Source organism: Girardinichthys multiradiatus, chromosome 8 (assembly GCF_021462225.1).
Source record: "Girardinichthys multiradiatus isolate DD_20200921_A chromosome 8, DD_fGirMul_XY1, whole genome shotgun sequence".
In the NCBI taxonomy this organism is placed as follows: domain Eukaryota; kingdom Metazoa; phylum Chordata; class Actinopteri; order Cyprinodontiformes; family Goodeidae; genus Girardinichthys; species Girardinichthys multiradiatus.
The window spans coordinates 5,689,031-5,704,953 of record NC_061801.1 but is presented as its reverse complement, the minus strand read 5'-3'; the positions used below and the strand labels follow the sequence as shown (position 1 = coordinate 5,704,953).

At 41.3% G+C, this 15,923-nt stretch overlaps 1 protein-coding gene across 4 annotated transcripts in view; it reads left to right on the top strand.

The window, feature by feature from the left end:
- The window catches only part of LOC124872830 (hyaluronan and proteoglycan link protein 1-like), a 46,505-nt gene that overhangs the window by 23,095 nt on the left and 7,487 nt on the right, over positions 1–15,923 (top strand). For 2 of the 4 annotated variants that reach the window (XM_047373209.1, XM_047373210.1), the window contains exons 2-5: positions 9,821–9,955; positions 12,234–12,397; positions 14,547–14,745; positions 15,156–15,458. In XM_047373209.1, the coding sequence (XP_047229165.1) occupies positions 9,850–9,955; positions 12,234–12,397; positions 14,547–14,745; positions 15,156–15,458 (772 nt within the window). In that variant the 5' untranslated portion in view covers positions 9,821–9,849. Of the gene's footprint in view, positions 1–9,408; positions 9,473–9,820; positions 9,956–12,233; positions 12,398–14,546; positions 14,746–15,155; positions 15,459–15,923 lie in introns of those variants that run through there. The other 2 variants (XM_047373211.1, XM_047373213.1) reach the window with 2 other exon arrangements.

Here is a 15,923-nt window from a genome sequence, read left to right as displayed (position 1 = left end):
CGGCCCCGGTGTACCAGCCTGGCCAAAGGGTCTGGTTGTCCTCTAGGGACATACCTTTAAAAGCGGTTTCTAAAAAGCTGTCTCCCTGCTTTATTGGCCCCTATGCCATTGAATCTATCATCAGTCCTTATGCCCTTCATCTTTGTCTACCTCCTAGCCTGCGTGTACACCCCATTTTTCATGTTTCCCAGGTTAAGCCTGTTTGTTCCATTGAACTTGGTTTGCCTACCCTCTGCTTTGCGGAACTACTGGCTGGCGGCTACTTCGATGGTGCTCTTCCTGGAACTACTACGGACCACCTCAAGCGAACCCTGTCCACCCTCCCACACAATAACATCTCCAACAGAACTTCAGAGTTACCTCAAAGTGAGTCAAGTACTTGCCTGCTCTGTTCATCTCAGTGTGCAGCTCCGTTGTTGTCTCACCCCTCCTGGCGGATCAACCTCCACTTCCTAATAAGGCAGATTTGTTTTTTAGTTATATTCACCATTTTTATTCATACATTCTTACTGTGTCTGCTTAAATTGCAGTTTGTCCTCCGGTTCCAGCTCCGCTCCTTTCCTCTCGCTCACTGTAAAATAAAGTATTTGTTAAACTTTATCAGTCTCCTGATTGCTTACTGCATGTGGGTCAAAACAATCCGTAAAACTATGACAGTCAGGGCAAAAGGCTTGTTGTCATTCATGACTGATGGGTGACCTTTCTTAGGTACATAAACTTGGCAGGATGTTTTCCACAGGACTGGAACACTCTCCTTGGTCTGCAGTGTTGATGTGGTTTATTCTCTCCAACGGCCTCCTCACCTGAGTTCTACAAGCAGACTGACAGGAGTAGGAGATGAAGGGAGTACCAGCATCTCCTGATTTGATTGAAGACAATGAAGCAGAGCTTGTTTCTGAACTGAACCTACTGAAGTATGTGTTCAGTTCATTGGCTCTGTCCAGATTTCCATCAGTTGGATCAAACTCTGCTTGAAGCCTGTATTCTTCTTCGCCGCTGACCACACCTCTTTTATATTGTTCAAGACAGTTTGTCCTGAGTCAACCTCTGACATCTCGTTTGATGTGCTCCTGAGTGTTGAGGGGATCCAAAGAGCTATCTGAGGCCCCCAGAAAGCAGGTTGCATCAGCTTATGAGCCTGGTAATACATTTAAGAAGGTTCGTTCGTTCGTCGTCTTCCGCTTATCCAGGACCGGGTCGCGGGGGCAGCAGACTCAGCAGAGACGCCCAGACGTCCCTCTCTCCAGACACCTCCTCCAGCTCCTCCAGGGGGAGCCCAAGGCGTTCCCAGGCCAGCTGAGAGACATTGTCCCTCCAGCGTGTCCTGGGCCGTCCCCTGGGCCTCCTCCCGGTGGGACGTGCCTGGAACACCTCCCGAGGAAGGCGTCCAGGAGGCATCCGGTATAGATGCCCGAGCCACCTCAACTGGCTCCTCTCAATGTGGAGGAGCAGCGGCTCTACTCCGAGCTCCTCCCGGATGGCCGAGCTCCTCACCCTATCTCTAAGGGAGTGCCCGGCCACCCTACGGAGGAAGCTCATTTCAGCCGCTTGTATCCGTGATCTCGTTCTTTCGGTCATGACCCAAAGTTCATGGCCATAGGTGAGGGTAGGAACGTAGACCGACCAGTAAATTGAGAGCTTTGCTTTTCGGCTCAGCTCTCTCTTCACCACAATGGACCGGCACAGCGCCCCCATTACTGTGGCAGCTGCACCGATCCGTCTGTCGATCTCCCGCTCCATTCTTCCCTCACTCGTGAACAAGACCCCGAGATACTTAAACTCCTCCACTTGAGGCAGGAACTCCCCTCCAACCTGAAGAGGACAAGCCACCATTTTCCGGTCGAGTACCATGGCCTCGGACTTGGAGGAGCTGATCCTCATCCCAGCCGCTTCACACTCGGCTGCGAACCGCCACAGCGCATGCTGTAGGTCTTGGCTAGAGGGGGCCAGCAGGACCACGTCATCCGTGAGGCCAAGCGTGTTGCGGCCCGGGCTGTGGCAGAGGCAAAAACCCGGGCCTGGGAAGAGTTCGGTGAGGCCATGGAGAAGGACTACCGGTTGGCCTCGAAGCGATTCTGGCAAACCATCCGGCGCCTCAGGAGGGGGAAGCAGTGCTTTGCCAACACTGTTTATAGTGGGGGCGGGAGACTGCTGACCTCGACTGAGGACATTATCGGGCGGTGGAAGGAGTACTTCGAGGATCTCCTCAATCCTGCCATCACGCATTCCGTGGTGGAAACAGAGGCTGGGGACTCAGGGTTGGACTCTTTCATCACCCAGGCTGAAGTCACCGAGGTGGTTAAAAAGCTCCGCGGTGGCAAGGCTTCGGGGGTGGATGAGATCCGCCCTGAGTACCTCAAGTGTCTGGATGTTGTAGGGCTGTCATGGTTGACACGCCTCTTCAACATTGCGTGGCGGTCGGGGACAGTGCCTCTGGACTGGCAGACTGGGGTGGTGGTCCCCCTTTATAAGAAGGGGGACCGGAGGGTGTGTTCCAACTACAGGGGGATCACACTCCTTAGCCTCCCTGGTAAGGCCTACGCCAGGGTATTGGAGAGGAGAGTCCGACCGATAGTCGAACCTCGGCTTCAGGAGGAACAGTGTGGTTTTCGTCCCAGCCGTGGAACACTGGACCAGCTCTATACCCTCTACAGGGTGCTCGAGGGTTCATGGGAGTTTGCCCAACCGGTTCACATGTGTTTTGTGGACCTGGAGAAGGCATTCGACTGTGTCCCTCATGATGCCCTGTGGGGGGTGCTCCAGGAGTATGGAATCGGGGGCCCTATATTAGGGGCGATCCGGTCCCTGTACGAGCGGAGCAGAAGTTTGGTCCGCATTGCCGGCACTAAGTCGGACCTGTTCCCAGTGCATGTTGGACTCCGGCAGGGCTGCCCTTTGTCGCCGGTCCTGTTCATAACTTTTATGGACAGGATTTCTAGACGCAGCCAAGGGCCGGAGGGGGTCTGGTTTGGGGACCAGTGGATTTCGTCTCTTCTTTTTGCGGACATTTAAGAAGGTCTAATTTGAAATTAACCCTTTTCTGTTTGGATAACAGTAAAACAACTGCAACATTGCCTAAGTCTGCAAACTGTAAAACCAAACAGCAAGATACTAAAAGACGTTTCCAAACACAGTTAGTATCATCACGGGACCTACTCTACGTTCTTGGTACAGTTGACCTGAGAGTTCATGCCTGGAAAGTCAGAAAGAGACTTCAAAGTTTAACAAATCAAAATCCAGTAACGATCTCTCCAGCCAGGTGGTGGGGGAAGGTGGGGAACTGCTGAGGGCAGCATGTTTATAGGGATGACAATTGCCCCTACAGTCTCTTGGTGGAACCATTGTATATATTATTTGTATGTAATATCATTTTTTCTTTGCAGCAATTTTTTTTACTTTTTCTTGAAATTTCAGATTGCCTGTCCTTTGTCACTGATAACATTAGGTTTCTTTGTCTTTATAGTTGATTTGTATTGACACAATTCATGCACTCACTGAGAGAGTAAAAATAATTGACTATTTAGGTCTGATGGTTAAAGATCCACACCAGGTGGTCCTTGCAGCTTTGCCTGGGGTGTGGGAGCATTGGGCGGTCAGTTGGCAAGAGCCGGGGTACACCCTGGACAGGTCTCCAGGCCATACATGGCAGCACATTTTCCATGTTGTCATGTTACAATGAAAATACCTAACACATATTATAACGATTTTATTTGAAGGACCAAAACAAAGTGGTGCATAATTGTGAAGTACAGGGAAAGGGAAACATGCTTTTAAAAATTTACACAAATAAAAATATGAAATTGTCCTGTGGATTTTTATCCACCTTCTTAACTTTGATTCCTAAAATTAAATCTAGTGCTACCAACTGCCTTCCGAAGTCACCTAAGTAGTAAATTGAGTCTACATGTGTGTAATTTTTTCTCAATACAAATCATTCTGTTCTGTGAAGGCCTCAGAAGTTTGTTAGAGGACCTTATTAAACAAATCATGAAGACCAAAACAAATAATGCATCTTGAAGACCAAGCAACACAGCAGACGGGTCAGGGAGAAAGCTGTCAAGAAGGTTTAAAGGGGTGGTTGGTTCTAAAACATTGTCCCAAGCGTTGAACATCTCACAAAGAACTGATTAATCCTTTCTTCCATCCATTTATTGTCTATACCTGCTAATCCATGGCAGGTTGTGGGGAGGCTGGTATCTCCAGCAGATCAATCTATCAACTAAAAAGAGAAAGAGTATGGCATAACTGCAAACCTAGCAACACATGGCTGTCCACCTGAACTGACAGGCTGGGCCAGAAAAGCATTTAGAGAAGCATCCAAGAGACCAATGTCACTTCAGAGATCCACAGTTCAGGTGGGTGAATCTATTGGCAGAGCAACTATTAGTCTAATGAAGTTTTGCCGAAAATTCAATCTGGAAGACTCCCTCCTACCTCAGCCGGTCCAATGGCTCCTCCATGCATCTCCGTCCATCCAATCAGCGTCAAGTCCGCACCTTCTCTTCAGCCAATCATTTCCAAGTCTTCGCTTTAAAGATCCTCATCAGTAAGATTCTCTCGCTCTTCCGCTGAGCTTTGACCCACCTCCTCCCCATCTCCTCCTTCTGGACTCACAGCAACTCGATCCTTCAGGTCTCCACTCCACCACCAGTCGGATCCCGGGGGGAGGACATCTCTAATTTAATCCTAAAAATACTCATTCAAGCCCTCATCATTCTCAGCCTTCAGGTCTTTCCTGGTCTGAGCGCCAAAGAAATGTATATAAAAATAAACTTCTAATAGCCTGTCTTTGTGTTTTCCATTTGTGAGTCTTACAGGATTGAATTAGTCATGCACTGCACAAATCTGAGTTTTGCCAATAAGCTGCAAGAAGAAATTAATGAAGAGTTACGTTTGTTGTTTGCCACAAGCCATGTAGAAGACATAGCAAACAGATGGAAGAAGGTGGTCTGGTCAGATGAAACAGAAACTTAACCTTTTGGCCCAAATGCAAAATGTGAAGGAATACTCACAATGCACATTACCCTGAACGCACCAACCCAACAGAGAAAGAACATTGTGGCAGCATTATGTTGTGTGGATACTTTTTTTCAAGGAGGCTTGTTAGAGTTGGTGAGAAGATGGATGAAGCTCAATACAGGACAGTCTTGAAAGAAAACATGCCAAAAACAGTACAATCGGGCTGAGTTTCACCTTCTAGTAAGGCAACAGCCCTAAACATACAGCCAGAGCAACAACAGGATGGTTTACATCAAAGCATGTTCATGTGTCAGAATGGCCCAGTCAAAGTCCAGATATAAATCCGACTGAGGATCTGTAGCAAGACTTAAAAATGCAAAAGATTCAGCAAAAGATGGTTCTACATGAATTGATTTAGGGGATTTGAAATCAAATGCACACCACACCAAACCTTTTTAAGTTTTATTTGCAAAAATTTTTAAATTGTAGAATTTTTGTTCCACTTCACAAATATGCACTATTGTGTATTGATCTTTCACAAATAGTCCAAATTCATTAATACGTTGAAGTCTGTGATTAATGTCACACAATGTGGAAAACATTAAGGTATGTATGAATACAAAGTTTATATTAGTTGATAACTAGGATCAAATTTGAATGTTTGCAATTGACTTGGAATCTGTCTGTATGATTGCATTCACTTTTATTCTTTTTTTATAAAGTGCCTTGACACAACATGTTAAAATGTTTCCTTAGTTCTCTGTCTGAATTTTTGTGTCTCACGCCAAAGATGTTTCTTGACGGTCAAGTTATCCTGACCTGTAGCTTTATCATATCAAATATGTTGACAACAAATCAACCCTGGAAGGGCTTTAACTTTAATGGAAAGTAAAGAAAATGAGGTCACAAAGATCAGATAGAACTGATACCCCCCGAAAACGTTTCTTCCAAGTTTTTTTCCATATCAAGGCCAAAGGAGAATCTACTGTGGGGATGCTAATGGTTAGAATTTCTAACCCTATTTTTCCTAGAAAGCAGAATGGCAGTAATTGAAATTATAATAATAGTTTAATGTTGCGATGACGACATTGGTTTGAATGTACATTTTCTTTTTCTTTTACATCATAACCTTATCATTACCATCCTCCCTGAGCTTCAAATTGTTAGGCACCAGCAAAGGGTCCAACAATAGGTCTAAGGATTTCATCCTGATACCTAATGGCAGCCAGGGTGCCATCATTTATCCTGTACATGTCTGTGCGCCCCTCCATGGATGCACCTTCCCAGACCAGCATTGACCCACCAACAAACCAATCATGCTGAACAATGTTGCAGGCATCATAATGTTCACCGCAGCTTCTCCAGACCCTTTCATGTCAGTGAGATGTACTAAGAGTGAACCTGCTCTCATCTGTGAGAAGAACAGTTCATCAGTGCTGAACATGCCAATTCCTGTATTTTCTTGTAAAAACCAGTCGAGTTCCACGGTGCCAGGCAATGAGCAGAGGACCTGTCAGAGGACGTCAGCTCCTCAGACCACCCTTATGAAATATTTTTCTAATGGTTTGGTCAGAATCATTCAACCAATGGCCCTCCTGAGGTCACTTCGTAGGGCTCTAGCAGTTCTTATCCTGTTCTTCCTTGCAGAAAGCACATCACCCGGTTCTAAAGTCCTTACACTGGCTCCCTGTATCTCAGAGAACAGACTTTAAATGTCTTCTGTCCAGACCACTCAGGCACTCTGTGTCAATATACTCTGCATCCCCAGAACCAGAACCAAACATAGAGAAGTAGGATTCAGTTCTTATGGTCCACTAATATGGAACAAACTTCCAGAAAACTGCTGAGACCCTGAGTGATTTTAAGTCAAGATTAAAAACCCATTTGTTTAGAGTTGCTTTTGATTCTTCTATTTAAACTATTAACTAAAACATATTTGTTAATGTTTCTACTAGGAATAAAGATTAATCAGGATCTTCCACCTTGGAACAGACAGCGTAAAGGACCTCGCTGTCCACAGTGAGCAGTTCACTGTTAAAGACCGCGACAGACCGTGGTTGAGCTGGGCTCTCCTAGAAGACGTTAGTAGGAAGGTACAGAGCACCAGGAAGTCTCTGACTATTGGTCCCAATGTGGACCAGTTTTAAAAGGAATATTCCCCCATTATTGAGTAGCATAGTGGGTCAGAACAGTTCTAAGGAGTTGCTTCCTTCCCAGGAAGAAATATTGTATTTTATGTGAGGAATATATGGACCTAAAACCATCAAGTGCATTTATTAATTTCAGTCTGTAGTCCAACTTTTCTTTACTGTTCTTTCCTTTATCATGTTACTGCAATGTACTTTTTTCATAATGTAAAGCACATTGAATTGTCTTGTTGCTGAACTGAGCAATATATATATAAACTTGCCTTGCCTTGCCTAAATGCACCAAGCTTGAAACTGCATCATTTTTCTTGCTGCAGAGTCCTTACTGCCTTCTCAACCTCCCTCCCTTCCTGCTTTAACTAAGTCCTTGCTGTATCTCACTGTCTTCGCTCCCTGTCTCATCCTATACTGACACATAACACATCACCTGCATTCCTTGCGTCCTCCACTGAACAGTGTGACTCAAAGTTTTTACCCTTTTCAGAAGGACGTCTAATCTTTTCCCACAAATTATAACTCGGTCACAAAAATTACTTTCTTGTGGCTGGGAGTGGCCAAAGGGGATGTATTTGTAATGGGTGTAGTGTGTGTGTGTGTGTGTGTGTGTGTGTGTGTGTGTGTGTGTGTGTGTATATATATATATATATGTGTGTGTGTGCGTGCTGCAGTTTTTCTGCTGACTGCAGGACGTCCACCTTGCAGGAGCGGTTAGTGCATCAGCAGTTTGCAATTGAATGAATGAAGATAAGGAAAATAAGAGGTGAGTGGAGCAAAAGATCAATCTAATTGATTACTACTACACACAGCTGCACTTCTGCACAAGTCTAACAGTTTACACACACACACACACACACACACATTTTATAGTTCATAGATCCAACATGAACTATTTCGGGGTAATTTATCAAATTTATTCTACAATAAACTTTTAAAAAACATATAGACAACATATTTGCCATTTTTGGTAACACAATGCAATTGCAGCACCCTCAGCTCATCACTGTGATATAAGGCTGCAAAACACATTAGGTTAATCTATTAGTTTTGATAGTTAGTGCATAAGATTATTTTTTTTTCACCGAAATACTGCAAAACCTGTTACTGCAATCATCTGTTACAACTGAGCTGTGGCTCTGCTGTACCCCCAAAAACTCAGCAAAAACCAGATTCCTGGAGGGAAACTGTTGTGGCCATTTCTGCATAAACATAAAACATATGGTGTCAATCTTTTATTTTTCCTGACATCAGGATATGCTGTGCTCCCCTCAACGTTTCTACAACCTTATTCCTTACCTGTCTGCTGTGTTCGTTGGTCTTCATTACACTGCTGGCTTACTAATGTTCCCTAACAAATGTTTTAAGACCCTGACAAAACAGCTGCATTTACACTGAGTTTGACTTTCACACAGATAAAATAATAATACAGAGATAAAATAATAATACACAATAATACATAATACATAATTATATACAAGTGCATCTCAAATTAGAATATAATGTCTGCTGTGTTCCTTGGTCTTCATTACGCTGCATTTACACTGAGTTTGACTTTCACACAGATAAAATAATAATACACAGATAAAATAATAATACACAATAATACATAATACATAATAATATACAAGTGCATCTCAAATTAGAATATAATGTCTGCTGTGTTCCTTGGTCTTCATTACACTGCATTTACACTGAGTTTGACTTTCACACAGATAAAATAATAATACACAGATAAAATAATAATACACAATAATACATAATACATAATAATATACAAGTGCATCTCAAATTGGAATATAATGTCTGCTGTGTTCCTTGGTCTTCATTACACTGCTGGCTTACTAATGTTCCCTAACAAATGTTTTAAGACCCTGACAAAACAGCTGCATTTACACTGAGTTTGACTTTCACACAGATGGACTCTGTTGATTCTGCTGGATTGTATCAAGGCACAGCAGAATAAAGGTGGTTTAATACAAACACACATTTGAGATTTAAATTTGCAATTTCTGTTCCGCGGAACAATACAACAATGTGCCACAGTGTATGTTTAGAAAGACTGAACTGATGTTAGGGGTCATGCAAGAATTTCAGAGTCATTTGTAAATGTCAGGTGTGTAGGTAGGTATAAAGTTCTATCCACTAGTTTAAGTTTTTGGGGGCTACATTTATTCAGCTGAAATGGATACTAAAACACATGCAGTTTTGGGCTATCCTCATGAATGCACTCACAAAGTCACAGCTGAGACTGAGAGAAGCTGACTGTGAGGCAGTCACTCTGCACTGTGACGGTCTGTCTGCAATCTGGAACTGCCATTGTGATTAGGACATGCTGCTTCCTCACACTGCTGATATTCCCCACTCAGTAGGTACACTATGATTTATTCAGTGTCCTATGCTTTTGTAGTACTCTGTTCTGGGGGTTCTTGTCTGACGTGAAGTTTATGCGTTTCTGATTTTTTAATCTGCTGAGTCAACTTTGCAGTGAGACTCTGAGACTTTGTGTATTTGCTTCTCAATAACAAGCAGGCAGTGTGCTCTGCCTATCTGCAGGGGAGAGCCATGCAGATAGGCACGCTACTTACCAGGACTGCATCCATATAAGCTTTTTCTTTGCACAGCAATAATGGCACAATCCTACAGGACAACTTTGCTAAGCATTAACATATTGTGCAGGCAATAATGGAACGGCATCTTGTATCCGTGTGTTTCTGCAGTGATCGGACCCCAACTGTGTTGAGTGAAGATGATTCCCTTGCTGATCTATGCTTTGGTCTCCCTGAGTGTTGCAGAAACTAATTTAGACATTCTGTACCCCAAGTTGGAGCACTCCAGAACCATCTATGTCATAGGTAAGTTTGTTTCCTCTGTGTTCACTGACAGTGTCATACTGAGCTCTGCTCTATCAGATGAGATACTATGTTTTTTTTAGTGTTTCCTGTGTTTCGTTCCTAACACTCTGCAGAGTACTCATCTTATCAGCATGTTCTGCGCTGTGCCTCATAGATAAGGCTGCAGTTAGATAGAGATTTTGTTTTAGAGTTTTTGTACTTGCAGATGAAATCTCTGTAAATGTCAAGATTTGAATAGCTGTCCCCAGAGCTGTCATATCAAGGTGGACATTCATTATATGTATAGAAAGTACCCCCTCTTTCAAATTCTTAGTTTTTACATATGAAAATAATCTAGCCTTTACTAGATTCTTAAATTAATGAATTAAAACTCAAATGTACAGAATCCAAAGCAGGTTCCACAAGGTTATTATGTAATAAATAATTGAAAAAAGCAATTTAAAATTGTATGTATGAAAAAACCAATTATACCCACGATAACCAATATCCTATAGGATATTGGTTATCGTGGGTATAACCAATATCCAGTCATACAGTCATACAGAAAGCAACCAGAGTTGCTTTCTGTATGACTTAATTTGTCTCTCTCTTTCTGTTTTGGAGGAATTTTGACCAACTATTCCTTATACTATATTTGTTTAATGCTTGCATGGCCCAGTATGAACTGAGCTTTAGCTATTGGACAGAATGCTTCATATCTGAAACTAGTTCATTTTGACTTAGTGATTGCAGGGTGGCTAGGTTCTTGTGGCAGCAAAATAAGGCCAAGTCATCAGCCCTCCCCCACCATCCAAGCCAGCTGGTATACAAAGTTTGTGCTTGTTTCACCGAGCATGGACAGAATATTGTTACAGTCTTTTAGTTAATTTAAGAGCAACTTTGCACACTCAAGTTATGGTGCCATGTTGTTTTTAGAGAGAAAATTATTTATTCTAAAACGAGGTGAAGAATATTTAATTAAATGTGGTGTGCTTCCAGCTACCCTACCAGGAAAGGTACAGACTCTCAGGGACATGAGTGTTATGAAGAAGGGCAGACTCTCACTTTTACAGTTCCTCAGCACAAAACATAGGATCAATGTGCCTTTTGCTGTTTAGCTAATCTCAGTAATGCTTAGGCAGCATGTGGAATTAAGCACTTTAATCTCATTGGAGGAAGGTAGAGTTTAAAGAGGCAAACCCAAACTAAAACCTAAACAGCAATTCACAGCCATCCATTTGCTTGAAATATTGTAGCATCATTTTAAACCTTTGACATTTGTTGGAAAGTTTATAGATGTGCTGAATTTAGGGGGTGCCATGAGCTGATTTAACAAAGACCTTCTACTGGTTAGGAAAATGTAAAACAATAAAGTATTCCATGTTTAAACAGTATTAGAACAGAAAGCCAAAGAAGCAGTGGTGAAGGTCAGTTATGATAACTAGCATACCTCAATAAACCATCTCTACAGCAGGAGTTTACTGTTGCATAGTTTGCTGTCTCTACCACTGCTAAAGCCCACAATTGTTAAAATAATAAAACAAAACATATAAAAGATGTAATTAACCTGCTGCATAAGTTTGCACATTCTTGTTGATACACCTTTTGATTTAATTTCTGCTTCAAAACTTTGTTAAATGGATTCTGTCAGCATCCCACATCTCGACAATATTTCCCCACTCTTGCAAACATTCTCCTAATCTATCAGATTATGAGAAGATCAGTCTTCTGACTGATACCTTTGTGCAATTAGATCTGGGCCAGCTAAATTTGATTTAGATTCCTCTGTAATTGACAATTGAAATAAAAAAGATTGAATGTTGATATTGAATCAAAATGTGCTTGAGCCAAGTATTATTTTTAGAGTGTACATATTTGTGCAACCAGATAATTGCAGCTTTTCTTTATCTCTATTTTTTAAAATAATTAACAAATAGGCATTTGTGCATTTTTTTAGACCTACAATATGTCCCATTAACTTCTGAAAAAAAAAATTATATCAGATTTGTTCTTGTCTTCAGTTATGTTTTGCTGATTTGTGCTGGCATTCTAGTGGATCTTTGGTCTCCTTATGCAGCACTGCCAGGTCACAATAACATTCAAATGTTACCAAAATTAAGCGAAGCTAAGGTGATGAATATGGGTCTTCAGACATTACTCTTTTTAAATGTTGGCATCGTTTGTGTTAAATTTAGTTAATTAATTAAATTAATTAATATTTAGCTGCATGCCTTCCCCAGCAAACCATCCACATGTCAAGTTCACTGGTTCCAATTACAGTATGTCTTATGTATTGCAGAAAATGGGCCAAAACTGAATGTGATGGCTGAACAAGGCAAGGTAGTGACAAGGCGAGGCGGAAATGTGACTCTACCATGCAAGATCCAAAGGGACCAGCAACTGCCACCCAATAACAAGATGAGGATCAAGTGGACTAAACTGACTTCAGACTATCTGAGAGAGGTAACAATTAATCTGAATTACAATAAAAAGTTTTATATTTTCTCAGTTATAATGTCATCAAAATAATTACATTTTTCAATTCAAATGTGAAACAAATTGTGTTTCACATTTAAGGTATTTATGTGTTTTTGTTATGCAGCAGTGATAAGAGTCTTGCGACCATTTTTAATTTCTAATATAGCATAAATGTAATGTTTGACATCATCTCAGTGGCTCATTTACCACTAAACCAGTAACAGGACTTGAGTAGCATCAATCCATCCATATTCTGTCCACGATAGGGGGGTTGTTGCTTATCTCCATTGGTCATTGTGCAAGAGACTGTGGCTGTTTATTATATTGTCCATCATGTACTAAATACTTGTGAGTACACCTTATCAAACTGCATAAATACAATATGTACAATCAGTTTGTACACCCTGTTTCATCTTTAAATATTACCAGTTGGTTTTTCTGAACCTTGTTTGAAACAGAGTGTACAGTTAAGAGAAAAATTACTCATACCCCTGGAAAGTTTATGTTTTAAGGAATATTATTATTTCATTAGTTTCTTCTGACTGGAAATATGAATGTTTTGGAGTCCTGCCTTGATGAAGAATCTGTGGAGGGGGATACAGATTAGGGCGATGGCAAGGAGGCTTTAAAACCTTAAATAAATGGAGCCCATCACTAAAGATAAATCATCAAAATACCAGTGCAAACATGTAAAAAGCTGCTCAACAATTAGAAGAATGGTTGGATTGCTTTAATGCCAATCAAGATTTTTCCAATAATTATTAAGAATGGAATATTAAGAAATAATCTTCAACATAACCCATCTTAAGATCAGATGTAATCTTCCTGACCCACCTTTTGTTTGACTGCAAGCAACCATCTTCTCTAGGACGTAAGCTGGGTTTAATCTTGTCAACATATTATGGTGTAACATCGCTGTCCATTTAAACATAAAGTTGGCTTAGAAATGACTGTTTTTGCCAGGATTTTCAAATGAACCTGAAGCTGCTGTGGCCATTGAAATCTCCACAATATTACTAAGGATATTGTTCCCTGAAACATATTAAAGGAAGGAAACCATTTTAAAATACTCCCCTCTATCTAAATTGTAAAATTCTTGAAATTAAACTGTGGAAATTAAGTTTCCTCTTGAGAAACACTGTCTTAGTGTAAAACATTCTTCCAGCCATGGGTGAGCAAATTTTAAAATATCCCGTAAGAGACAAAGTTATTTGAACAAAAAGCAAACTATTATACATAAACATCTAAAAAATTTAATAACATGAAAAGAAATAAATATTTTGTGTCTCTAATTTCAGAGAGTGAAAAAGATATAGATTTATTACAAATAGAGTGAAACATTTTAAGCTTTTAGTAATTTAGATTATTATGGTTGACGGATATGGAAATCTTGGAGGACCAATTTGGGCCTATGCTTTAACTTTTCTGGCTGATGTCCTGGGCAGTTGCTTCAGTATTTCCACATAATTTCCTTCTTGTGATGCCATCGTGCACCATTCCTTCCTGCAGCAAATTTTATTACACCACAGCACATTTCTCCACCAACAATGGTTGTTTTTCATGGCTTCATTCTCACTTAGTGGTCTTTCATCCACAACACATTCATCTCTGGGACACAGAAGCAGACTTATTCCTGCAAAATATGGTAGCTGGTTATTCCTATTATGATCAACCAGACATGCAGAGGCCAACAATTCTCAACCTGATATCTTAAGGATTTCTCTTGATTTTTCCATAAATGTCACATAGGGATGCTGTGTGTTGGAGGTGTTGCCTTAAAATACATCTGTACAGACGTGCCTCCAATTAACTCAAGGGTTGTGAATGAACCTATCAGAAGCTTACAGAGGAATGAGATCATCATCTGGGCTTTCCTAAATAGTTTTAAAGCACAATAGTGTATATACACTTTTCAATTTAAGGAAAACAATTTAGAAATGTCTCTCTCATTATTCTGATATCTAGGCATTTGAAATTATGTTGTTAATCCTAATTGACCAAAAGCAAGAAATGTTTAGGCCAAATTAATGTGAGACAGTGAGAAATAAAGTGCTTGTCTTTGCAATGATGTTTGTTTGTATTTGAATAGTATTTGAATTAAAACAATAACCTATCTCCTCTGATCATGCTTTAGGTGGATGTGTTTGTTGCTATGGGTTATCATAAGAGAAGTTACGGGAGTTTCCACGGACGTGTCCACCTACAAGGCTCCTCTCTGATGGATGCTTCCCTGGTGATGACCGATATCACATTAGACGATTATGGGAGATACAAATGTGAAGTGATTGATGGTCTGGAGGATGATACAGTGGTGGTGTCCCTGGATCTTGAAGGTAAAATGTTTGGGTGGTCTGGCTTTTTAAAATAGGAAGGATTGGAATGAGTGTGCAATGTCAGTGCTGTATTGTAAATTTGGTTAGTCTAAATTTAGCTCCAGGGTCAAAGACTGCTTGGAGGAATGTCAGTAAATGTGAGCATAGTGTACATCAGTGTCCAAGCAGTTTTGTTAAGTCTGAGAGTAGCTGGAGACTCCTGCTATTAGTGCATGAGGTGAAAACCACTGGCACATATAAACACAAAGGCTCAAAGGGAAGCAGCTGTGCTTACTCAGTGAGATCTCCTGTCATTCATCAGGATTAATAAAAACTGGAAACAATCTTTATAGGATGAATCCTAATTTTATTTGCTGTGCACAACTGAATCATTGCATCAAGGCTTTCCTGTTGTTGGCCTCTCCCTGCAGGTGTTGTTTTCCCCTACTTTCCCCGCCTGGGCCGCTACAACCTTAATTTTTATTATGCTGAGCAGGCATGTCGAGACCAGGATGCTGTCGTTGCCTCTTTTGACCAGCTGCATGACGCATGGCGAGGAGGGATGGACTGGTGCAACGCGGGTTGGCTGAGTGATGGTTCAGTCCAGTACCCCATTACCACCCCCAGAGAACCCTGCGGAGGGAAGAACACAGTGCCAGGCATTCGCAACTATGGCCTGAGAGACAAAGACAAGAGTCACTATGATGTGTTCTGCTTCACATCCTTCCACAAAGGTGAGGGCCATCTGTTTACAAGTGGGCTTGTTCCCATTTAGTTTAACAGGTTTCTCCTCATAAACTCTAACACTAAACCGCATACTCCTTATGCTTCAGCATCTTGTTGAACAATGTTTAGCAGCAGGTAGATGAAAAAAATGACCTACTTAATGACCTGAGGCATCTCTGACACAGTTTGGAAAATTTCTACAGTCCCAAAAAGCATTGAGAATTTTGCATGGAAACTGAAGGACTGCCACACATCACTCCATTTACAGCCCAAATCATCAGGGCTGCCCCACCATGCTTTACAGCTCAGATTACGTGTACATTTTGTCTTATCAATCCAGTAGAAAACTGTTTTAAAAGTCAGGATTTGAAAACTGCTAACCTACACTGTGCTGAAAGAGACGGGCTTTCTCTTACCAACTTATTTATATTATTAACTGATTTTCTTTCTGTCAGGAACATTAATTTTTACTA